This window comes from Molossus molossus, unplaced genomic scaffold, assembly GCF_014108415.1.
Source record: "Molossus molossus isolate mMolMol1 unplaced genomic scaffold, mMolMol1.p scaffold_m16_p_10, whole genome shotgun sequence".
NCBI classification, from domain to species: Eukaryota; Metazoa; Chordata; class Mammalia; order Chiroptera; family Molossidae; genus Molossus; species Molossus molossus.
Genome location: NW_023425345.1, coordinates 18457412 through 18482967, shown reverse-complemented (window position 1 = coordinate 18482967; position 25556 = coordinate 18457412). Strand labels below are relative to the sequence as shown.

At 38.2% G+C, this 25556-nt stretch overlaps 1 protein-coding gene across 1 annotated transcript in view; it reads left to right on the top strand.

Annotated features, from left to right (window-relative positions):
- The first annotated feature begins 23592 nt into the window (after window positions 1-23592).
- The window catches only part of CFAP54 (cilia and flagella associated protein 54), a 276792-nt gene continuing 274828 nt past the window's right edge, over window positions 23593-25556 (top strand). The window contains exon 1 of the mRNA XM_036250829.1: window positions 23593-23915. Coding sequence (XP_036106722.1) covers window positions 23593-23915 — 323 coding nt within the window. The remainder of the gene's footprint in view (window positions 23916-25556) is intronic.

Sequence of the window (25556 nt, the reverse complement as noted above, 5' to 3'; positions counted from 1 at the left end):
CTAAGATGCTAAGAAATATGCACAGAGGAGGGCAGCCAGTAAGGTAATTACCTGCAGTGCTGAGGAGTAACTGCTGAGGAGTAACTGTATCAGTCTTATATTCTCCAAGTGGCTGCTGTAGCATTTGCTCCCGGTTAGAGCCATGCGTTCTGCTCTCTAAATTAACTGGGACATTTGCCATGAGACACTTCCAAAATGGGTGCTGGGGCCAGAGAGAAAAATGGGACAATATCCCAGCTAATTTCCATCTGTCATAAGAAGGATGAAAATGTAATTTGTTGTCTAAACTGGGACACTTTTGAGTAAAAGCAAACCAGGATAATTATGCCAGGATAAGAAGTGTAACCTGTGACTATTCAGGCAAACCAGGACATTATTTCCCTTGGCATAAGGAATGGAGAGCCCTTGTATCCAGAAAGCAGGCTACCTATACCTCTTAAAGGAAAGCCCACTTGGCTGCACGGTCTATCTTTCTTACCCAAGAATTGCATAGATTACCAAAAAAACAAAAAACAATAAACAAAACAAAAAAACCCCCCAAAACAGGGAATTTCATGAACTCAAACACTCCAGCTACCTAAGTAGGTCAATCTAAACTAGAAATAGTAAGTGGGACTAGATAACCAAGAGTTCGTGAACATTTGAGGAAAACAAACAGCATGAGAATAACCCCACACTGCAGAAACAAAGGAAATTTCCTATGAAGCAGCAGAATTCATGCGGAAATAGAGAGATCCCCTACAAATTTACTGTATCTATAAAACAAGATTAGGATGTTATTCTTAAAAGAAGCAATTTAAGTTCTGGGAAATTAAAAAAAAAAAAAGAATTACCCCTTCCTTAGGGTTGCCAGAAATGAACAAATAAAAATAAAGGACACTCAGTTAAATTTTAATTATTTCTAATTGCCTAGGCGTAAGTACATTAAATAACACAAAAATAATGTATGGGGCATACTTATGCCAAAAATTACTTGTTAATCTAAAATAAATTCTAAGTATCTAAATTTCATACCTCTCCCTTTAATTATATTTTCTTTGGCTCTCCTCAATATTTCTTTGTTGTGCAGGATTTGTTTATACAATTGTTTGTAGTTATAGTCTATATTCCATTTATGTAACATAGTTTCTACAGTGGTCAACTTATTCATTCTTTCATCCATTAAACATTCATTAATGAGAAAATATACTCCCATTAATAATATAAGCCAGTATACTGAATTTTTAAATTTGATTTGTTGAAGCACATAATACCATACTTCAGGCATGACTTGCTTTACTGTTCTTCAGGATTATGCTGTGATCTCTTGATCAATAATTTAAAAATATTGTGTACTGATAAAAAAAAAAGAATATTTTCATCAGTTTTCATCCCCTCTTTATGATGCCATTTGTTGTCATGTTGGAAGAGTGCTTAGTAACATCTGTATGAAATAATGGAATTCTTCAAGGGATGAAATTGTCATGGCAAGTGCCATAATAATTATCCACTTCGAATTGGAATATTTTTTCCTGTCTAAAAATAAATGTTATTTCATTAATGAATAACCTTTGCACCTAAAGGGGTAAATATTTCATCAAGTTTTTATTTTCATTTATTTTTTTAACACATTCAGTAAGTTCTTTTAAGCAATGGGCACTTCACCTAAATCAAATTCAATTAATGATAGATAACTTTTGATCTGTGCAAATGCTCTGAAAATTAGCTAATAAAAAACAACCTCACTCTGTTTCTGAAAGTTGGCAAATCAATGACAGCTCCTGGTTTCTGGAAACCAGTCAATCAGTGATAAAACTCACAGTTTTTAAAGTCAGCCATTTGCCCTATCTATTCTTTCTTACTGGAATGTTCACCATCCCCAGATATCCACCTGGCTCATTTTCACTTCATTCGGCCTCTGCACAAATGTCACCTCTTCAGACAGAACTTCCCTGACTACTTATCTAAAGAGCATACTCCCATCTCCCTTACCCTGGCTTATTATATATCCCAACCAGAATGTAAACTCCAGGCAGGCAGGGACTTTGTTTTGTTCTTTGCTGTATCTTTAGTGCCTAGGAAAGTACTTGGTACATGCTCCGTAATCCATAAATAGCTGTGGAATGAATGAACTAGTTTAAGCCAAGGGGAATTTAGCATAAGGAAATGAATGTATCTCACGGAGCCTAAAGAAAGGAATGCAGTTAGGCTTCAGAATTAAACTGTATCCAAGAAACCATTTCCTTATCTGACATCTGTGCTTCTGTCTGAGTATCTGCTTCGGTTTCTTTTACTCAGCTGGTGGCAGTGCCTGTACCTCCCGTGTTTTACCCACTACAGCTTCAATGGCTGGTGAGTCCCATAACCCTAAGAAGAGATTCTCAGGAAGAGATTGTTAGCTCTGTGGGTCAAGTACCTACCCTGGACTGATCCACTGGCAAATGTTGGGGTTACATTTTAATGTGGCCACTCCTAATATGAAAACTATCTACAAAACAGAGAAAAAATTAGGTTGATAAAAATAAAGTCCATTAAAAAGATATAATAACTAGCGAGTGGTATCATCTCAACAACGCAAAACCTACGAAGCAAAAGTGATTAGAAAGATCAGGAGAATTTGAAAAAACTATAACCATGGTGGAAAACTTTAGAACAGGAAAAGAAAGTTATCACTACTCTTTTCAATATTATTTTCAAGGTCCTACCTAATGCAATAATGCATATATATATATATATATATATATATATATATAAAGGAAGCAGTATTAATATAGGGAAGGAATAGGCAAAACTGTCATTATTTGCTAGAAATAATGCAAGAAATAAAAACAATGAGCCAAGGGCACAAACGAGATTCTGTAAGACGATAAAAGACAACCTTATAAAAGCAAACATTCTATGTATAAGTGACAATCAAATAGAAAGTGTAATGAAAAAGGATCTCAGTTGCACTACAGAAACATATAAAATGTATAGAAATAAACTTAGCAAGAAACATTTAAGATGTGCATGAAGAAAACGACAAGACTTTGCTGAAGGTTATAAAAGAAAATCAGAATAAATGTAAAGATGTGCTTTCTCCTGATGTGAAAACTCATCATTAAGGTGTGAGTTTCCCTTAACCTAATCTATAAATAAAATGTGATTCTAATTAGAATCCTAACTGAATTTTTAAAAATGCCATTTGTAACACATCATCTGTATGTTAGCTAAGGTAATAGATAAAACCCAAGACCTTAGTGGGTTACTACAATAAATGCTTTTTTTCATTTGCGGTCAATGCAAAAGTTTCTGGTCAGGTTGGCTTCTGTAAGATCATTCTGCAAGCCAGGCATCTTCCATTCTGTGGCTCTGGCCTCCTGTTAGGTCCCTGGAGTACTTGGACGGGAACAATGACCAAGAAGAAAGCATACTTGGTTCCCCATCACTCTGACCTGAAAATGACACACATCGTATTTGCTCACTTCCATTGGTAGAACTGGTGACATGGTTCTAGCTAGATGTAAGGGCAGGTGTTGAAAATGTTGCTAACTAGGCAGCTGCTTTCTGACGACAAAGCTACATTATGAAAAGGAGCATGAATTTTTGGTGGTCAGCTGGCTATCTCCACCATAATCTGCAACAATAAATATTTCAGGAATAAGTTTTCAAAAGACTATAAAGTTAACAGATATTGAAATACACTACAACATTACATAGTAACTAAAGTAACATGGTACTATAAGAGAAAGATTAGTGTTTCAACAGAAAAAAAATAGTGAGTAGAAACTGAACTATGTATATGTGGAAATTAAGTATGTAATAAGAGTGTCATTTCAAATGAGTTGGCAATGATATAAGTTGGCACATTTTAGGAGATTCAGAAGCATTTGAAATATACTTTAAAGTATTTATCCCACTTGATCCATCTATTTCTTTTCTAGGCATTTGCTCTTCGGAAGCATTCCAGTACAAGTACAGAGATATTATTTGCAGCATTCGTTGTGAAGACATTGGAGCAGTTTGCATGTATAACAACAGGAGAATGTATTACAGTAATTATAATAAATACATACCACGGTACTATTTGGTCTCTGAAAAAAAATGAGGTGGAGGAAAGAGGTCCACAATATAATCTTGAATAACACAAATTACATAATAAAAGCGAACATTTGTTGAATTCTTAGAATGTGCCAGGCTCAGTCTAAGTGATTATGAGTATTCGCTTTCACAAGAATGCTATGAGGTATGTATTAGTGTTATTTCCACTTTAACTATTAGAAAATTTTGGCATTGAGATGTACAGTAACTTGCAAAAGGTGACTTAGTTATGTGGTAGAGCTGTGATTTGAATTGAGATGGTATTGCTTAACGCCATGCTCTCAAGCAGTACGTTATACTGACTCTGTACATAGTATAATACTTTTTTTATTAAAAAAAAATATATATGCTTATTTTAGGAAGTGTGAAAAGTTACCCTACAATGTAATAGTGGTTACCCCACCTAGTGGTGGTACAGATGGAGAGTCTTCCACTTTTTGTTTCTGTATGGTTTGATCTTTTTAAAAAACATGTATTTGTGACATAATAACATCTTGAAGTAAAATTATAAATTTGATGATATATGTTGATATGATCCAATGCTACGGTGCAATCATTAAGATTTAGTACCCAGTGAAGTATCTTGCTTATGGCAAATGCTTGATTAAAACTTGTTGAATGCATGAATGAATGAATGACCAACCTCTTTTATTAATCTTTAAACTCTTCAGGTCTATGAACTTCATTTTATATTTCATTTATTCCTATTCTATTATTGTGCTCTTACTCAATAGATATTTATTAAATTTATGTAAATATACCCATAAATTGAAATGTTCTTACTTATTTCTTACCATAGATTTTTCCCCTTGTTTTTATTAGTCTTACACTTTTGCCTAAAATGTTGTTTATATTATTGACTTAGAAAACGCAGTCTTTTGAAAAACAAATAATTCCAATGCATGTTAGAAATACATATTTTTAGTAGCATGTTATGATTTTTATTCCTAATGAAGTGAATCGAATAATGGAAAACTAATCTATAAACCATCTTTGAGTTCCAAGTGGTAAAATAACATTATTTAATTTTAGAGCTTATAAGCTTTGCTTTGCAAATCAGTTTTCATTTGAATTGGGTGAAATCTAATGGGTATATATATATATATTTTAGAGAATATTGTATTTGAAAGACAAGGACTTTGCTTCCAATTAGAAGCACATCTTTTGCATTTGAGAGAAGTCTGGAGCCTCTGGAACACACTGTGACAATCCAGTGCACTTAGCAACGGAAAGAGCGTGGGCTGTGAGCATGTGGAGCCTGGTGACATCAAGACATCATTTTGCAAAGAGGTGTTTGAAATTTGCAGACGTACTTCAAGGTGTTGTGAACAGTTGTTAAAGCCACAAAGTGGTGAGAAAATGATATGCATTTCACTGCTTGTGTAATATTCTGTAGCTCAAATTTCCCTGTTCTCTCTGTATGTCTTCTATCCCATTTTTTCTTATATTTCAAGAGAATAACATCAGGCCTTGTGGACATGTGTACAAGAGAAAAACCCTCTGTCTGTGATGCTTGTTTCTGATGGTCAAACCCCTCTTGAAAGCCTTCCTTCTTTCAGGACTATTTGCTATAAAGGGACGGGCATCATAAGTTGCTCAGAGATTTGGGAAATAAGAATACTTTCTCTTCTGAGGTTGAGGTAGTAAAGATATACCTACCTTGTAAGATATCTCCTAAAAGGGCAGGAAGAAAAAAGGCTGGAAATTTTGTGAAAACATGATGAAGAGTGTAGGAAAGCTATAGCCAAATGAGGTACCAGTATTTCTGAAGAAGGAAAGGAAATTCAGATTTAATATGTCCGAAAATGAATCAGTCATATTCTTTTTTTGTTTTTTTCCTCACCCGAGGATATTTGCCATTTTTTTTGTACAGATAGAGTGGGAGGGAGAGAGAGAGGAAGGGAGAGAGAGAGAGAAACATCGACATGAAAGGACACATCGAGTGGCTGCCACCCGCACGACCAACCAGGGCCGGGGACAAACTACAACTGAAGTACGTGCCCTTAGCGGGAACCGAACCCGGGTCTCTCCGGACCGCAGGCCGACGCTCTAACCGCTGAGCCAAACCGGCCAGGGCCATATTCTTTGATGTTTAATCAATGCTTTTTGCTTAGAGCATCAGAAAATAAATCTGGTTACTTGCCATTTTCTCAACTGGTGAATTTATTGTGAGGATATCTACAAACAATGGCATGAAGGCCATTGGGCCTCTTGGAGGGAACAGAATCAGAACCAGAAAACTCTCATTAACATAGGCAACACTCTCTCTTCAGCTTCTGCCTTTGCTTTTCTGAGACATCTTGCTTCTGTCTTTCCAGACTAGCTTTCTCTGCTTCTCCAGGCTCTTGGAAGACTTGAGCACCTTTGCATTTAGTTCTGTGCCCAGTAAAATCTCAGTTTCAGATTCCTCAAGACAAAGAATCTGATTGGTCTAGCTAGTAGTAGAAACAGTAGAAACAAGACTTCTAGCTGCCTGGGTAATGGTTTTTGGAGTAAAAAAAGTTTTCATGCATTGTTTATCCACCTGAGTGCTGTATAGCAAGATCTTTAAATAATATCTTTTAGACTTTATCTTTAATATTAACATGATTAAGAGTCTGGAATTCATTTTCTTTCTTTCTTTTTCTTTATTGATTTTAGAGAAAGAGAGAGAGGAAGGGAGAGGAAGAGAGAGATAGAAACATTGATGGGAGAGAACATCGATTGGCCGCTTCCTGCATGCCCCCCACTGGGGATTGGGCCCACAACCTGGGCATGTGCTCTGACCAGAATCCAACTGGTGACCTCTTGGTGCATGGATCAACACTCAACCACTGAGCCACACCAGCTAGGCTGGAATTCATTTTCAATCTATCTTCCTTTACCTTCCACATTTGTCATCCATTTTCTGTTCATTCATTTGTTCAATCATTCATTTGACAAATGTTTGTGGAGTGATGGCTCAGTGTCAGATAGTGTTCTAAGCACTTGAAATACAACAATTAACACACACACACACACACACACACACACACACACACACAAATTCTATCACTGTTTCTGGCTTCACTTTTCATTCCATTCAACCACAGCTCCAATTCAGGCCCATTGTGGTTTAATGAATTCATAGTTAAGAGAGATTGATATATAATTGATTAACTTGAAAGTATCTGTCAATTTTGGAAGTAGAACCAGCAGATCAAAAGGCCTGCAAAGGTTGGAGAAACATTCTTAACCACACACCTAGTTTCTGTTTATTCCTAAAATATAGACACATGAAAGGGGGAATGGTAAGATGATGAAGAATTCACCAGTGAACCCTAGAAAGAGTAATATATTATTTCAGTGGACTGATGATGCTATTTAGGGCACAGAATTTTAGGAACTTCCAAGTAATGTGTGTGTCTCTGACTGGTTAATTGAGAGTTGAGATGACTATATATATATATATATATATATATATATACACACACACACACATACACATATATATGTATATATATATACTTGGAGGCAGAACATAAAACTTATGCCTGTTTTAATTCCATTTCCTTCTGAATAATAACCTTGGGGAACTGAAGTATTATCTGCTTCTCACCTGCAGATGCTTCTCATCTGTTTTTCCTCTACATTTATGTACCCGCATTCTGTACTTCATATGGCATTTTCTGTAGTTTATTGCTTTATAAGTTGAGTGAACCACCATATTTATTCAGTATAAACAATCATGGGTATGTTGTTATTTATTAGATATAATCAAAATCACAAGGTAAATATGAAGTAACATCTAAGAAGGGCTGGGTGACTATGGCCTGTAGACCAAATCTGACCCATTGCCTGTTTTTGTGAATAATGTTTTTTTGGAACACAGTCACATTCATATATTTACTACTGTCTATGGCTGCTTTGGGGCTACAGTGGCAGAACTGAGCAGTGACAACAGAGATCTATGACCTGAATAGCCCAACATTTACTATCTGGCCTTAACAGAAAAAGTTTACCAACCATTTTCCAAGAAATTAAATTACTTGAAAATATTTTGGGAAAAGATGTTTTGAAGTTTGGGTGTTTTAAAAGTTTTGCCACACTTAGGTGCAAACAAAACTGGCAGGTTTTCACTTTTTTGTTTGTTTGTGTGTGTAAAACCCAGAGTTGAAGAAAATTCTTATGTGGTGAGAAATTGGAAAAAACTGGAACTTTTGTCCACAGGGAACCTGATAGAAATTAGCATTGCACTCATGATACTGTTAAGAGGGTTTGTTTTTGAGATGAGAATTGAAAATGTATTCCAGGGAGAAACAGAAATGTAAAATTTCTCTGTGAGTTTGCTGAGTCCCCAAAATCAATTTTTTGAAAAAGTGAACTTGCCACCTTACCAATTGGTTTCTTATATTATTATCCAAAAACTCAATGACTTACAAGGTAGGCACTTGGCTAGCTTTAAATCATTTAATTCTTACAACAATGAGTTATTATGAAGGAGTTACTATTTTTGAAACTAATGCAGAGAGAGGTTAAATGAATTTTCCAAGGTCACACAACTAACAAGTGGTTGAGACAGGCAGTGTGACTATGGAGCCCATGTCCCCAAATACTCTTCTATATGCCCTGTGACCATTCCCACAATGACCTTGACAGTGAATTTGGAGACAGCTCTCTGATAACCACAATGATGGAATCAACAATAAGCTGTCAATCTAAACAATATAAGATATGCATATGTGTTTACTCGTTATATGAGTTCAATAATTAAATCTTAGTGTTTTTGTTTAAAAAACATCCTGAGTAAGAACTACTTGAAACCACTCTTGTAGCAGCATTTAAAATAATTATTCAAATTTGGGAGGAAAAAACAACTCTTTTTTGACTACTGAAAGGAGAGAAGTCTTGGCAAAGAATACTATCATGATAATGAAAATTAAACAAATAAAAATTGCTTGCATTTTCTTCCAAGTTCACTTCATAAGTTGCAGTCAAAGTCAAGGCTCACATAACAGAGGACATGAAAAAGAAGCCCCTGCGTATGAAAACTGAAAAGTAGCTTTTTCTGATGATGCCATCAAACAAGCAGGAGGTGTAGCAAGTGCTTTAGAAAATGAAATGTGAATGGAAGTGAATGGTGCCACTTCAGAGAAGCTTTAATGGCCAATAAATGGTTCCTTCATCATTTTTTCTTCTCTGTCCTGAGACTTGCAATGTCCCAGAGATGGCTTGCTCCTTCCGCCTTAGTCCCCAAATAAAGACGGTGTGTGGAGCATTGACTTAGCTGAGCCACGTCATTCACAGATATGAGCAAGGAATAACACTTTGTTCTTGTAAACCAGGGAGATATGGAATTGTTTGCTACCCCACTGTGATTTGGTCTAAGGAGATTGACATGGTGTTTTATACTGTCATTAGGGTGTTGCTGCAACAAAAAACTCAAAATGTGTAGTGCTGGTTACAGAGCAGATGGTGAGCAGCAAGGAAACTGTTATTGAAGCGTAGAAAGATAGTGACTCATGTTGTCTTATGATAAATTATTTGGTAAAACTGTTATCTACAGTAACTTGGTAGTATGAAATATACTGAATAAACATAGGGCTTCAGATTAGTGTTATTGTATTTGCCAAGGTACTGCTAGAAAGATATGAGCACAGAAAAGAATTGGCTGGATTTCAAGCAAAGAAGAATGAAACACTCCAAAACCTTTGGGACTTTGCAGGGTTGAGTTTCCATCTCAGCCTGGTAACAGATAAAATCAGAAGTATTTAAAATGCAGTCACCTGACTAGAACCAAGCTAGAAGTATGGTCATCATGCTCTTTGTATTTCTTACTGTGCATTATGGTATACAAAGTTTTAGAAACCATTAGACTAAAGTTTTATGACCAATCCAGTGAGTCAGATAAAAATTCAGTTTTTTGTTATGAAGAGTATTATAAGGGAGACTACATCCCAAGAAAGGCCTCTTCTTAGTCCTCTTCCAGTCTTCACCCTGCTTAAGCTTTTCCTTAGGGGAGCTGGCATTCCAATGGATCAATCACTATGTCTCTTTGCATATTCACCTTTACGACCTGCCTTGTAGTCAACTAAGAGTCAAAGTCTTTGAATTCATGTTTAAAGGAGAAAGTTGATGATGGGGAGAATGGCAAGGAGAGGCTGGACATGTAGTTAAAGACAATATGCCTATTTGGGGGTCCATGTAGAACCTAAGTCTTGGAGTTTGGTATTAAAAATGCATGAATGAATCAAAAACATTTTATGTCTTTTTTGAGATTCAGTAAATGAAGCAAAAGAGTATGTAGTCCAAGAATGTGCTTCTGAATACTTCCCTCCAAATACCATTAGTGGAAATTCTGTCAGGCTAAGGAATATGAATTCATTTTTAGTTTGTAACATTTTGTGGTGTGTATATATCTTCATGCTTTTGGTTAAAAAAAAAAAGTATTCTTTTTTTTACAATGAAAGTAATACATGCTCACTGTAAGAAAAACTGGAATGTACAGAAAAGAACACAGAACACAGATCCTTCTAATTCTACCTTCCCAGGTTAACAAACTTAATAGTTTTATTTTTACATTTTAAAATTAACTTTAAATTACATAAATAATATAGAAAAAAAATTTTTTAAAAAAAAATGCATACAAATCTAAAATCTCATTTGATACCCTATTTCCAATTCTATTTTTCTTTCCAGACGTGACCAGTGTTAACAATTTATTAATTTTCTTTCAGAACTTCTCAACACATTTATCCCCTCTTACTCTTGTGTCTCTCTCCCTCTCTCTCATAATGTACACAAACATACATATAAACACAAATGTTATAGTGTCATTTTATGGTACCTTCTTATAGATAAATGGTAGCATACTATTCACATAATTCTGTAATTTACCTTTTTTTAATAAAAAAATATTTTCAGCCCTGGCCAGGTGGCTCAATTGGTTGAAGTGTCATCCTGTACACCAAACGGTTGCAGTTCATTTCCCAGTCAAGGTACATACCTAGGTTTTGGGTTTGATCTCAGGTTGGGGCTGGTACAGGAGGCAACTGATCGATGTTTCTCTCTTACATCAATGTTTCTCTCTCTCTCTCAAAACAAATCAATAAAAACATATAAAAATATTTTCATGTCACAACAGAAAGATTATTCTTTTTTTTTTTTTCATCCTCACCCGAGAACATTTTTTGTTCAGGTAGAGTGGGAGGGAGAGAGAGGAAGAGAGAGAGAGAGAGAGAGAAACATCGATGTGAAAGGGACACATCGAGTGGCTGCCACCGGCACGACCGACCAGGACTGGGGACAAACTGCAACCAAGGTACATGCCCTTAGCGGGAACCGAACCCAGGTGTCTCGGGACCGCAGGCTGATGCTCTAACCGCTGAGCCAAACTGGCCAGGGCAGAAAGATTATTCTTTTTGGGTGCTGACCAGTAGTTAATGGACACATTTTTTTGTGTATACATTACATTTAGGTTGTTTCTAATGTTTTGGTACTATACTTTAATGTTATCTGCTGTACACCTGCAATGAACATCTGCTGAACATCTATATATGCGTCTTTATGCATGTATGTGCATGATGATCTAAAGCCGATATAAATGAATGAAATTTCTGAGACAGACGTAGTGAAAATATAGGCCTGACTGCTCCTACAAAGACCCTCAATACTAGTACTTTAAAAAAGATGGAAGTTTATTTTTCTCTCATGTAATAATCTGGGTATGAGAGTGTTCCAGGACTAATAATTATAGTTTCACAGTGTTGGGGATCCAGGCTCCTTCCATATTGTTGCTCTGCCTTCCTAAGGGTATTGTTAGCATTGGCATCCAAGAGGCCTTATGTGTGAGGACACACCATATGCACTGCCTTGGAATTCCTTGTCGTCACTTGTCTACTGAGCCCTCAACAATTTGCTGCATTTTACTGACTCTGCTGGCCTGTTTGATTTTATCACCCGAGGCCACCATCTGGAATTTCTTGTTCTTCCACCACTTTGAACAAAGATGAAACACTGTATCACAAGGTATAAATTTTGGCATCCCCAATAACTACCTAGGGGGCTAGGTGATCCAACCTGGAAGGACAGAGGTGAATCTTAACCAATGGGGTACAGAAGACAGGAGTAAACAGCAGGTGCATGCTCCCTACCCTTTCTTCTTATGGACTACACCAAGATTTGGTATATAAACATCTATATAGTCTGTTGGGAGGTATCTGTTATCTACAGGAACTTGGTAGCATAAAATATACTGAATAAACATGGGGCTTCAGATTATTTGGATTGTTTTTGCCAAGGTACTGCTAGAAAGATATGAACACAGGAGAGAGTTGGCTGGATTTCAAGCGAAGAAGAATGAAATACTGCAATTGGCTATGAGTTTCTTTATGATGTATTGGCCAGCATTGTATTTCCTTTTCATCTGTCCCAGGCTACTATAACAAAAATACCATAGATAGAGTGGCTTAAATAGCAGAATTTTATTTCTCACAATTCTAAAGGCTGGAAGTTCAAGATCAAGGCACTGGCAGATTCATCATCTGGTGAGAGCCCACTTCCTGGTTCATAGATGGCTGTCTTCTTGTGTCCTCACATGGCAGAAGGATCCAGGGAGCTCTCCGAATTGTTCCATCCTCATGATTTAACCTCCTGCCAAAGGCCCCACCATCTACAAATATCATCACATTAGGTATTAGGATTTAACATATAAATCTTAATGTGTGTGTGTGTGTGTGGGGGGGGGGGTTACAAACATTCATTCTATAGCATTCAACCCGTCCCCCCAATTCATGTTCTTCTCATGTGCAAAATTCTTTCATTTGTCCCAACAGCTCCAAAAGTTTTATCTCACTCCAGTATCAAGTTTAAAGTCTAAAGTCCAAAGTCTTACTTAAATCAGATATGGATGAGACTAGAGATACAATCATGCTGAGGCAAAATTCCTCTTTAGCTGTGAACCTGTGATACCAAACAGGTTATGGGCTTCCAAAATACAATGGTAGGACAGGTACAGGATAGACATTCTCATTCCGAAGAGGAGAAATAGGCAAGAAGACAAGTCCCAGGTAAGTCCGAAGCCTAACAGGGCAAACGACATTACACAACATTAAAGGCTTGAAAATAATCCTCTTTGTTTGGCTCCATGCTCTGCCTTCCAAGCCCACTGGGGTGGCAACATCAACCCCATGGCTCAGTGGGACAACCCCACAGTAGCTCTTTGCCTGTGCCCCTCTTTCCCCCCACCCCTCATCCAGGCATTTCTTCTGGGCTGGGGTATTGAGCCTATGACTCTTTCCGGTAGCCCCATTCTTTGAAATCTAGATAGAGGCAGCCACATGCGCTGTGCCTGTGTACTCTGCACCATAACAGGGATGGTAGCACAAATGTCGCAAGAGTTTGTGGCCGGCCGCTCTGGAGAGGCAGCCATGGGTGCCTGCTGGAGCTGCATCTGGAGTAGTTGAAGAGACCCTGTACCCATCCTTTGAAACTGCTCCACCCCTGAAACTTTGGGTTTGTGACTGGAGTGCCAGCCCTGAGGATCTCTGAATTGTCTTTGGAATCTTTCTTCCATTGTCTTGAACAATAATAGCTCCTGGCTTCTGTTGAGATGGCTGAGCCGTACTAATCCTGTTATCAAATGTTCCCTTGGCCACACTCTTAGTGTTCTCTTCACTTTTCACTTTTTACAATACAAAGAGACTGAAAGTTTTCCAAAATTTTAAATTCTACTTTATTTTTACTTGGCAATTCTACCCTGAAGTCATTTTTCTCTTCTCACAGTTGACTATAAGCAGTCAGGAGGAGCCAAGCATCACCTTCAACACTGTGCTTAGAAATAGGATCAGCTAAATATTCAATTTCATCATTTGCAAGTTTAACCTTCCACAAGACATTAGAATATGAACACCATTCAGCTAAATTCTTTGCCACTTTATAACAAAGGATGGCCTTTCCTCCATTGGTCAATACAATATTCCTCATTTCCACCTGAGACCTCATCAAATGGTCTTTACTACTATATGTTCATATTTCTACCAACATTCTGTTCAGGGTGACTTTGGTGTTCTCTGAGGAGACCAGAGCTTTCTCTACAGCTCTCTCTTTTCTTTCTGAGCCCTCACTAGAATTTTCCTTAACAGTTGTTCACAACAAAGTAGACTTTCTCTAGCATGCACCTCAAAATTCTTTCAGCCTGTCCTCATTACCCAGTTCCAAAGCCACTTTCATAGTTTAAGGTATTTACTCAGCAATAGCATGTCTCAGTACCTATATCTGTATTAGTCAGGGTTCACCAGAGAAACAGAACCAGTAAGCGATACATATACTTATTATAACAAATTGATTCCACTGATTATGGAGGCTGATAGATCCCATGATCTGTTATCTGCAAACTGGAGAACAGGCAAGCCAGTGGTATAATTCAATCCAAATTCAACGGCCTAGGAACTGAGATGGGCAGTGGTGTAAGTTCCAGTCTGAGACCAAGGACTTGAGAACCAGCAGTGTCAATGTCCAAGACAAGAGAAAACAGATATCCCAGGTCATGTAGAGAGAGTAAACCGATGCTCCCTCTGCTTTTTGTTCTTTTTGGCCCTCGGTGGCCTGGTTGATGCTCACCCACGTCGGTGAAGCTGATACTCTTTACTCAGTGTACTGATTCAAATGGCAATATTTTTCAGAAACACTCTCACAGACACACCCAGAAATCAGATTTTACTAGCTCTCTGGGCATCCCTTAGCCCTGTCGAGTGGACACATAAAATTAACTGTCACAGCCCCTGTCTCACTCCCCTTTTCTCTCGTTCTTGCTTCATGGGAATTACACTACCAAATAAAGCGCTAGCTCTTAAGCTCTTGCCTCAAACTCTGTTATCTAGGGAACCCAATAACCAGATATTTAGGTTAACACAGTAGGAGTGAACTGTAAAAAGTAGCCCCTCAGGATCGGATTTTAGAGTTAAATTGCCCACTCTCAGAAAGCAATAGGGAGCTAACGGTGGTGGTAGGTAGGGTGATAATAACCCTTTGCATGCAGTGATTTCACCCATCGTTTAATTGTGGTATGGTGCAGGTGTCAGACAATAAGGTATGAGGAGATCAGATAGCTGTTGTGTTTAGTCAGTAAGGTGACAAAATTAATTAGAGGGATTGTGGTATGGCTTCCATTGAAGGCACTGGAAGTCTTGCCTGTATATATGTGCACACACACAGTGTTAGGGTAGTGAACTGACAATTTAATTCATGCCACTAGAGTCAGCTCAGGGCAACTGCAGGGTAGACTTTGTTGAAAACAAGTCCCTGGATCTTATTATATAGCAGAGATTCCAAGAACAGAATGGGACCCAGGGACTTGAAATGGAGATATTTAGGTAGATAAGCCAAAGAATTTTGAGCTCTTAAATTCCTCGGAGCTCTCCAGGCTAGCAGAAATAGCCCCTAACCACTTGCCAGAAACAATCTCTGCTTGCCTGGGGGGAACATACAACAACCTACCTAATCTGAAGCAAGTGTCTTTCAAGATGATTCTTGTTTTCCTTAAGATATGCCCCCAACATTTTTCATTACCTCCTGGCTAAAAACCGAAGTCAGGTTGCAGCACAGCCTGAGCAGGAAAGTACAAGCTGCTTTGGGGAAAAAGTAACCCACGTGCCAAAGGAATTGCAGGATCTGGCTAACAGGTATTAGCTGAAACCGAGGGGAACATGTGTAGGAGTATATGTTATTATGTTAGACCAGCAGGACAGAATACAGCGCTGGATAGCAATAGAATTAATTAACATGAGGGTACTCACGGACAATTCAGGGTTCCTAATAACTTGATGGCTTCTTGAAGCATGGATCTGATAATGTTCTACGTCAAATGAAATGGAGATGGCAGGACTGCCTTGATGCTATATTGAAGAGAGGGTCAGAAGCCTCAGAGAAGTGTGAATGTTAGAAAGGGTTGATTACGTATGTGTTCAGAACACACCCCTTAGCTATGTTCCCTGGGATGGCCAGAGGTATTCCCTTCACTGAGGATGTAGGAATGCAGCAATGAGGTGAGCACCAGCACCTTTGGACAAGTTGGATAGTTTCTGTTATCTGTACACCAGTGTTGAAAGTAGAAGATTCTGCCATGAAGTTTAGCTTCATAGTATTAGTGGGAATGATGTAAATCCAGAACAGTGAAGGCCAGGTAGTACCAGCTAACAGGGGCTACTAATGTAATTATCATAAGGACAACCAGGCCAGAGTGACAATGAAAGTGCCTTTACCTACAGGGATGGATATCTAGTGTTAGCTAATGGATCATGGTGTTAAAGAGGCAAGATGGATAAGCAGGCAACAAAGGTGTTGCTCCACATGTATAATCAGAAAACTCAAAATGTTACCCATCCAAAGTCCATGCTTCAAAAGGCCAAAACTCAAAATGTCAGACTTTGGAGTAAGGAAAGTTTTATGGATGGAGAAGATGCCAGCTGAGAGATGGGAGACCTGATCCTCAAATCTATTTTAAAAAAGTAGAGAGTTCAGGCTTCTTTTATGTCAAGGCAAGGGGAAATGTGAGGTAAAAGAGGTGATTGATGACTCGAAGGCATCTGGGTGCCAGCAAGTGTCTGGGGAAGATTGTGCTAGTTGATGTGAGTCTGATGATGAGGTTCCTGCAAATCTTTGATAAACAATTCATACTTTCCTCGTCTCCTCAGGAGAGACACTTTCTGGTAAGGGACTGTTTTCAGAAAACTCAAGCCAAAAAGCACAATTCTTCTAATAATTAACATATCTATATGCAAGACTAAGCAGAAGCTATAAATCTGAAGCCATGGGAACAAGGCAGGCCTGAACAAGATGGAGTCAGAGAGGCTGAGCATTTCACCCTGTTACAATGACATTGCAAACAAAAGTCTGCTATCAGTTACTGCATTGGAAAATTGTGTTTCCCCATCTAGTTTCCAGATCTCAAGCAGTTCACAAATCCAGAACCTTCAACTGAAGGGGAGACTTAGTATTTAGCAGACCCCTAACAGCAAATCCCTCACTTGTAGCATTAGTGCTGTTATGGGTAGAAAAGCCAAGTGAAAGCATTCAAAAATGTCCATACCAAAGTGTTAAATTAGAAGCAAACTGCACCCCAGAGGAATTGTAGATATTTGTTCAAGCATCAGAGACTTGAAAGATGCAGGGATATTACCATCCAGAGCTGTGTACCACTGGTGAGGATTTTCTCTTTGTTGTATATCCTGACTACAGACTCCCACGGATAGTCTGTAATAAGTTGATTTACGTAAGCAGTATCTTTATCTGGTCATTCCATCATTCTGAGTCTGCTATTGATACTTATCAATATGGTGTTCACATAGTAGGGTAAGCATAACAAATATCTTTCCCCAGTGTGTGGCTTGTTTTTCTACTTTTGTGGTGGTAATTCACTGTTCTGAAAGTTTTAAAAATCTATTCAAGTTGTTTAGATTTTTTTATTTTTGTCTTTCACTTTTGTAGATTTTAGGAAAGCCTTAATTCATGACCATAAATACATTCATACATTCTGTTAGAATTTCCACGATTACTTTTATAGCTATTTCATATATATTATGTAAAATATATATGTTACACTATATATAAAACAATTGTTATATAAATTACATATTACTCTATGACTCTTCTTTTACTTTGTTGATTAGAATTTGTTTTCCTACTGATTCTGCCTCAGTGTCTATCTGTAGTTTTAGATGGCTACTTTTGTCTCATTTATTGACTGTATATAACCATTCTGATAATCTGTGCAACTGAGATCAGATATAAACTTCCTTGCTCCAATCCATCTTTCATTCTGCCATAATAGTTTCTATTCTAAAATACATAAAATACAGACTGGATTATGCTTTTCTCTGCTTAGGAACTTTTGCTGGTTTTGCAAGTAAATAATTAAATTAGTAAACATTTACATAGCACTTACTATGTGCCAGGCATCATTTTATGGGTTTTACATATATTAACTCATTTACTTCTAAACAGAGCAGAACTACGAGATAAGGAGTACAGTATTTTTATTTCACCCCCATTTTACAGATGAAGAAATCAAGGCACACTGAGGTTAAGTAACTGGGGAAAACTAGGAATTCAAACCATGCTTTCTGGCCCCTGAATTTGGGCTTTAACCTCTATATTAATACTGTTTTTCTAACCAAGGCTCCCCGCTGAATACAGAACTAAGCAAAACTTCTCATCATATCTTCTCACCACCCAGTACATTTGATCATGCTTCTCTTCCTGTCTTATTTTTTGCCTTTGGATCTGCTGCAGTTTGTGGTTTACCCCACTAAACAGATTATTTATGTAACTTGTTGCTTATGTTTATAACTGTATCTTACTCAAGCTTTTCTATCAGTAAGGGATGTCCTTCTACATGTTTCATCTTATTATTAATTTTCACACATTCCAAAAAAAATTTGAGTCATACTCTGTGCCAGCTGCCAGGCTGGGGTGCTAGGTTATCACAGCAAACAGGCAAATCCCTGTTGTAACGGTCTTTTTGTCAATGAGTGGCAGTTACTGTCCAGGGCTAAAACGTCACCTCTTCTACAATCCTCTGTTCTCTTTTCATTCCAAACTGCATCATGAGACTCCTCTAGCATTTATTGAACCTTCATCACAGCACATTTCACAGCATGCCTTTTTATCGTGATTAGTTGTGTGTCATCTTCATTTTGTAGGAATGGGTGGGTTCATTTATGCATTGTGTGTCACACTAAAGAAATAGTTGCATTTTACTGAGTGAAGGGATGAAGAAGTGAAAAAAATAAATTAGTGAGCTGGCAAGGGGAGAACTTTGTGCTTTTAAAAAATTACCATATATATGTACATATTTGGGACCGTCCAAATGATTAAAACCCGAATTAGAAATAGAAAGAGTACTAACCTTATTAATTCTTTCTCTAACAGTAACTTTGGATGATAAAGACTCTTGGATGGGCAAAAAGGATCCCTGCAGCCTGAAAAGACACTAAATATAAGGAAACAACAATTTACATTATTTATAAGGAAGCTATTTACATTACTTAGCCCTGTCAGACACAAAAGTTGCAGAGTTCCATTCTTTCACTACAGTGAAAAGAATAAAGCAAAGTGACAAGGAAACAGAAAAGATATTCTAATAGCTGCATCTCATTACAAAAAAAAATAAAAAATAACACCTCTTAAATCTTTAAAAAAATGCTTCAAGTATAATTTAAACTGAAGAAAATGGAAACTCATTTTACCGTGAGGATGATTCAGAGTTATAGCACTCATTTCAATTATTCAGACAAGCTCCCAAAACTACTGAAAGTTTAGCATTATTAACATAGTATGTGCAAGGAGGAAAATGACTAATATTCAATGTTTCATAACTCAAATATTTGAAATTAATTAGTCACATTTTCTTTTATGAGTGACTTTGAAATGTGTCTGCCCTATGACTAAGGTTGTGAGAATAGCCAGATCATGGAGAAATACCCCACTTTATCCGTTTTATTTTTATTTTCTTTCCTCCATTCTGACCACTTTCATTTAATTTTATCTGGCAGTTTCACTTTCATCAATATAATAAATAGTGCTCAGTGGCAATTTACACCAGCTTTTGATCCTAACTGAACAAGTCTGTTATGTAAGAACTAGGATAAGATGAGACCAGATTTACCAAGCTGATTAAAAAAAAAAAAAAAGATTTAAAAAATACTTTTTGTAACTGCCCCAAGGATGAATTTTTTAGGCCTACAACTTTAAAAGTCTTAACATTTTTATTGCTTACTTAGAAACAAGATAAAATCTTGATCAAAGGATGATTTATATACATTCTAATTGGAGAACTGAACTTCTACTATGAGGTGTCAGGACACCAGGAAGTTTCTTGGGCCATAATTACCTGCCTTGAAGAGCAAAATAATCATCATTTCCTTCAAAGAATATTAGAGAATAGTACACATGACCTATTAGATGAGTCTCACACATTAGCACAACCACATGGAACTTGAAAACAATTAGGTCAGTCCTAAAATCAGGCGGTGGTTCAATAAGCTTCTTAATCTTAAGTGGGAAATTGGGTTTACAGGGTGTTAGGATCACTGTCTTTATTTACTTTTAAGAGTGACAAAACCAGTAACAATTTTCAGTGTTAGGGACCTATTTTTCCAAACTGCCAACTATTTCAGGTCCTTTTCATAGATAATTTTTGGCATTGCATACTTTATAAAGAAAGCAGGTTCCCTTTTAGTTGGAAACTCACACTATCAATCAGTTAATCAATCTATCTTAGTGTAGCTAATAACATGCAGGGGAAGAGGTATGTTCCTTGCTCCCAAATACTACCACTGAGGCCTGTAGTTTTCCCATCAGAAACAAAGTCTCTTAAAATCCCCATTTAAGCCCTGGCCGGTTTGGCTCAGCGGTTGGAGCGTCGGCCTGCGGTCCGGAGAGACCCGGGTTCGGTTCCCGCTAAGGGCATGTACTTCGGTTGCAGTTTGTCCCCAGCCCAGGTTGGTCGTGCGGGTGGCAGCCACTCGATGTGTCCCTTCATGTCGATATTTCTCTCCCTCTCTCTCCCTCCCACTCTATCTGTACAAAAAAGTGGAAAAATATCCTCGGGTGAGGATTAAAAAAAAAAAAAAAATCCCCATTTAACATGAGAAAGTATTTTGAGAATACTTCATGCCACGAGTACATATTAATGTCCAATAGTTAAGGCTGAGTAAAATGCCTTTAATTTAGAATATATTGATACTTAGGATATGTTTAAAATACAAATGAATCAATATAAAGTAATCATAATTATTAGACACAGACATCATTCCCACAGTTACAGACCTCAAGATACAAATAGAAGGAAGAGAATGGACCAGTTGCATGTACTTGTTTTTTAAATGGCTTGTAAGATATTTTTAACAATTCAATTTGATTGATAAGTTTAGTGTTCTGGAGATGGTCAATATAGACTATTCATTTTGAGCATAGGCTTTGAAGTCAGAAGGCTAAGACCTGGTCCCTGACCCTATGGTTTATCTGATATTGGTAAAATGACTAAACCTGTATAAACTTTGGTTTCTTTTTTTTTTTAGTTAATTAATTTATTTTTGTTACTGATGTTTCTCCTTTTCCTCCCACTGATTCCCTCCTCCCGTTCCCTCCCCACCCTGTCCCCAGCTTTGTTGTCCATGACCTTTGTTCATGCATACATGCATATAAGTTCTGTGGTTTATCCCCCCCCCCACACACACACCCTCTTCTGGGGATTGTCACTCTGTACCCCACTTCCACGTCTCTGGGACGACCCCATTCCTCAGACTGTTAGGTTCATTATATTCCACAAATAAGTGAGATCATATGATACTTGTCCTTCTCTGTTTGGCTTGTTTCACTTAGGATAATACTTACCAGGTCCCTTCATGTCATCTCAAAGGATAAGACATCTTTCTTTCTTACAGCTGCATAGTACTCCATTGTGTATATATACCATGGCTTTTTTATCCATTCATCTACTGATGGACATTTGGGCTGTTTCCAGATCTTAGCTATTGTAAATAGTGCTGCTTGAACATAGGGGTACATATAATCTTTCTGATTGATATTTCAGGCTTCTTAGGGCATATTCCTAGAAGTGGGATCACTGGGTCCAATGGTGATTCAATTTTTAATTTTTTGAGGTAACAGCATGTTGGTTTCCATAATGGCTGCACCAGTCTGCATTCCCACCAGCAGTATACTAGAGTCCCCTTTTCTCCACACCCTCGCCAATACTTGATGTTTGATGATTTGTTGATGGCGGCCATTCTGATAGGTGTGAAGTGATACCTCATTGTTGTTTTAATTTGCATCTCTCTGATGATTAGTGATGTTGAGCATTTCTTCATGTCTCTTAGCCATTTGTATGTCCTGTCTGGAGAGGTGTCTATTTAGTTCCCCTGCTCATTTTTTAATTGGGTTCTTTGTCTTCCTTTTGTTGAGTTGTATGAGGACTCTATATATTTTGGAAATTAACCCCTTATCTGATGTATCATTGGCAATTATGCTCTCCCATAGAGTGGGTTGCCTTTCCATTTTGGTGGTTGTTTCTTTTGCTGTGCAGAAGCTTTTGAGTTTGATGTAGTCCCATGTGTTCATTTTCTTCTTTGTTTCTGTTGCCTTAGGTGATGTATCAGTGAAAATTCTGCTGCGTATGATGTCTGAAATTTTATTGCCTACAGTTTCTTCTAGGATTTTTATGAATTCATGACTCATATTTAAGCCTTTTATCCATTTTCAGTTTATACTTGTGTATGGTGTAAGTTGATGGTCTAGTTTCATTTTTTTCTATGTAGCTGTCCAATTTTCCCAACACCATTTATTAAAGAGGCTGTCTTTACTCCACTGTATGCTCTTGCCCCATTTGACAAATATTAATTGAGCATGTTGTCTTGGGTCCATTTCTGGGTTCTCTATTCTGTTTTGTTGATCTATCTGCCTGTTCTTGTGCCAGTAGCAGGCTGTTTTGATTACAGTGGTTTTGTAGTATAATCTGAAATCTGGTAATGTAATCCCTCCAACTTTGTTCTTCTTTTTCAAGATTCGTGTGGCTTTTCAGGGTCTTTTTTGGTTCTATATGAACTTTTGAAGTATTTGTTCTAGTTCTGTGAAGCATGTCGTTGGTATTCAGGCCAATATCCCTGATGAACATAGATGTCAAAATCTTGAACAAAATACTAGCAAATCGAATCCAGCAATACATCAAAAAAATTATTCACCATGACCAAGTGGATTCATCCCAGGGATGCAAGGCTGGTATAATATTCGCAAATCAATACATGTGATATATCACATAAACAAAATGAAAGATAAAAATCATATGATCATATCAATAGACGCTGAAAAAGCATTCAACAAAATCCAGTCCTCATTTCTGATAAAAATGCTCATCAATCTGGGAATAGAGGGATCATATTTTGACATAATAAAGACCATATATGAAAGACCTACAGCCAACATTATTCTCAATGGGCAAAAACTAAAAGCATTTCCCTTAAGAACAGGAACAAGACAAGGATGCCCACTTTCACCACTCTTATTTAACATAGTACTGGAAGTCTTAGCAATCAGACAAGAAGAAAAAATAAAAGGGATCTAAATTGGAAAGGAGGAAGTGAAACTTTGGTTTCTTAAACTGTGAAATGAAGCTTACCAATAATATCCTAAGCTGTGAAGTTATTATAATGACTAAATGAGATTATGTTTCAAATACTTAGAACAATGCCGAGCACATAATAATGATGATCATCATCATTATTAAGTGGCCTAAATTAAAAAAAGGTATAGTTTGAATTTGATTGTAAGTTTTGGCTCTCCTATTCGCAGGCTCTCTGTCCAGAACCTTCTCTCCTTCTCAGGGGACCACCCCGCCTCAAAACAAAACAAAACGACCCGCTCAGGAGCATCATTCCTTTCTATACCCGGTTCTTTCTGCCTTTGCCCTCCAGGGGCCGCTGTGTTTCCTTGAAAACACGTCGGCTGCCTGGTTGCCGGGAGACCGTCGCCTGGCAACCGCGTGTATATACACTCCTGGTCGGCCGGGGTCTGGTCAACATGGCGGCGCAAGGCCCCTTCTCGACCTCTAACTGCAAAACCTCTGTTTCCTCGATGTGTCAGCCGGCGCCGCCACTGCCCCCGTCCCCGCCCACGGTCTCCAAGTCGCTCCTGGGGTCGAAGATGAGCTCTCTGAACCCGCTGCCTCCCTCGGCCGGCTGCGAGGACTCGTTGCCCCTCGCTGTGTTTTATGGGCCGCTGGACGCTAAAAACCCCCTCCTGGTCTCCTGTGAGAAGGAGATACAGGAGTTGCTGGGCTTCATGAAGAGAAAGAAGGCTTTGGCGACAACGGAGGAGCAGCAGCACGAGTTCCACCGGCGCTGGTAAGCGGAGGCAGGGCGCTGGGGCGGGGCTGGCGGGAGAAGTCGGGGCCGCCCTCGGGTCGGGGCGGAGGGGCCGCGAGGTCCCGGGGTCCCGGGCTGGGTCGGGGGGATGCAGGCCCCGCCTGAGGGCCCCGGAGATGCAAGCAGAGCTTAAGAAGCGGAGACGCATCGCTTTTGCAGTCCTTAATTCTGACTTGGCTTCCTGCTCAGGTCAAAAGAAAAACAGTTTCATTCATTCTGAGTGTGTGCTAATTGCTACTCTTTGCCAATAAATTGTAGGTTCACTCCTGAGTTTTACGAGTTTCATTTTGTGGGTACGATTCTGTGTGCGGAGAAAGAGGTGTGCCTTTGAGGAAGCATAGGTTCTTGAAAAAGTTCTTGATGCCACGAAGTATGTAATTCTGTGAACATATGCCTTTAATTCCTTTTTATATTTTTGTTAGGATCACAGTTACTTTCTCTTGATTTTGTGACTAAATTTGCACATCTTTTGCCTTTTGGGAGGTTCTATCACCATGTTATTATCTCGAACTGCAAACTACCTGTTCCCGCCCCCAATTTTTTTAACTTAACATTTATACATCTAGACGAAGTGGCAAAGAATACCAGAATAGTTTTTTTTAATTTATTTTTTAATCCTCATGCGAGGACATTTTTCCATATTTTGTTCAGATAGAGTGGGAGGGAGAGGAAGAGAGAGAGAGAAACATCAATGTGAAAGGGACACATCAAGTGGTTGCCACCTGCACGACCCAACCAGGGCCGGAGACAAACTGCAACTGAGGTAAGCTCCCTCAACGGGAACCGAACCAGGGTCTCTCTGGACTGCAGGCCGACGCTCTAACCACTGAGCCACCAGCCAGGGGCCGAATAGTTTTAACCGATATTTTTATTTATGCATTTAATATGAAGAAATAGTTTTAACTTATATTTGTTCTTTCATGCATTTAACTATTTTTTGAGCACCTACTATATAGCAGGTACCATACTAGGAAAACATCAAGTTAACAAAAGATATACAAGTGCATATCCTCGTGGGCACATATTTTTGTGACTACAGATGGCTACTAAACAAATATATAAGGAAATTATTTCAAAAGAAGATAAGTGGTGGGGAGAAAATGAGAGCAGGTAGTGGGGATGGAGGATATGGGATGAGTGTTGCAATTTAAAATGGGGTGATAGGGAGGATGGTCAGGGGAAGTCAGGAAAAGTGGCTTTTGGAAAAGATGAGCAGGTATGGTAGCAGGTAATGAGGATTTCTGTAGAAACAGTTGGTCAAACAGGGAGAATGGCAAATATGAAGATTCCTGGGTGGAATTGTGACTGGGAAGAACTGGTTTCTGGCAGAAGTGAGGAAAATCATGACTTTTGTTTTTAGATATATTAAGATTGAGATGTGCCTGGCTGATGTGGCTCAGTGATTGAGCATTAACCCATGCACCAGGAAGTCCCCAGTTCCATTCCCAGTCAGGGCACATGCCCAGAGCATGTAGGAGGCAGCCAATCAATGTTCATATTTCTCTCTCATCGTTGTTTCTCTCTCTAAAAAAAATCAATAAAAACAAATTTTAAAAAACATATTTAAAATAAAGCACCTATGTGCCAGGCACATATTTTTAAAAAGATTGAGATGTAATT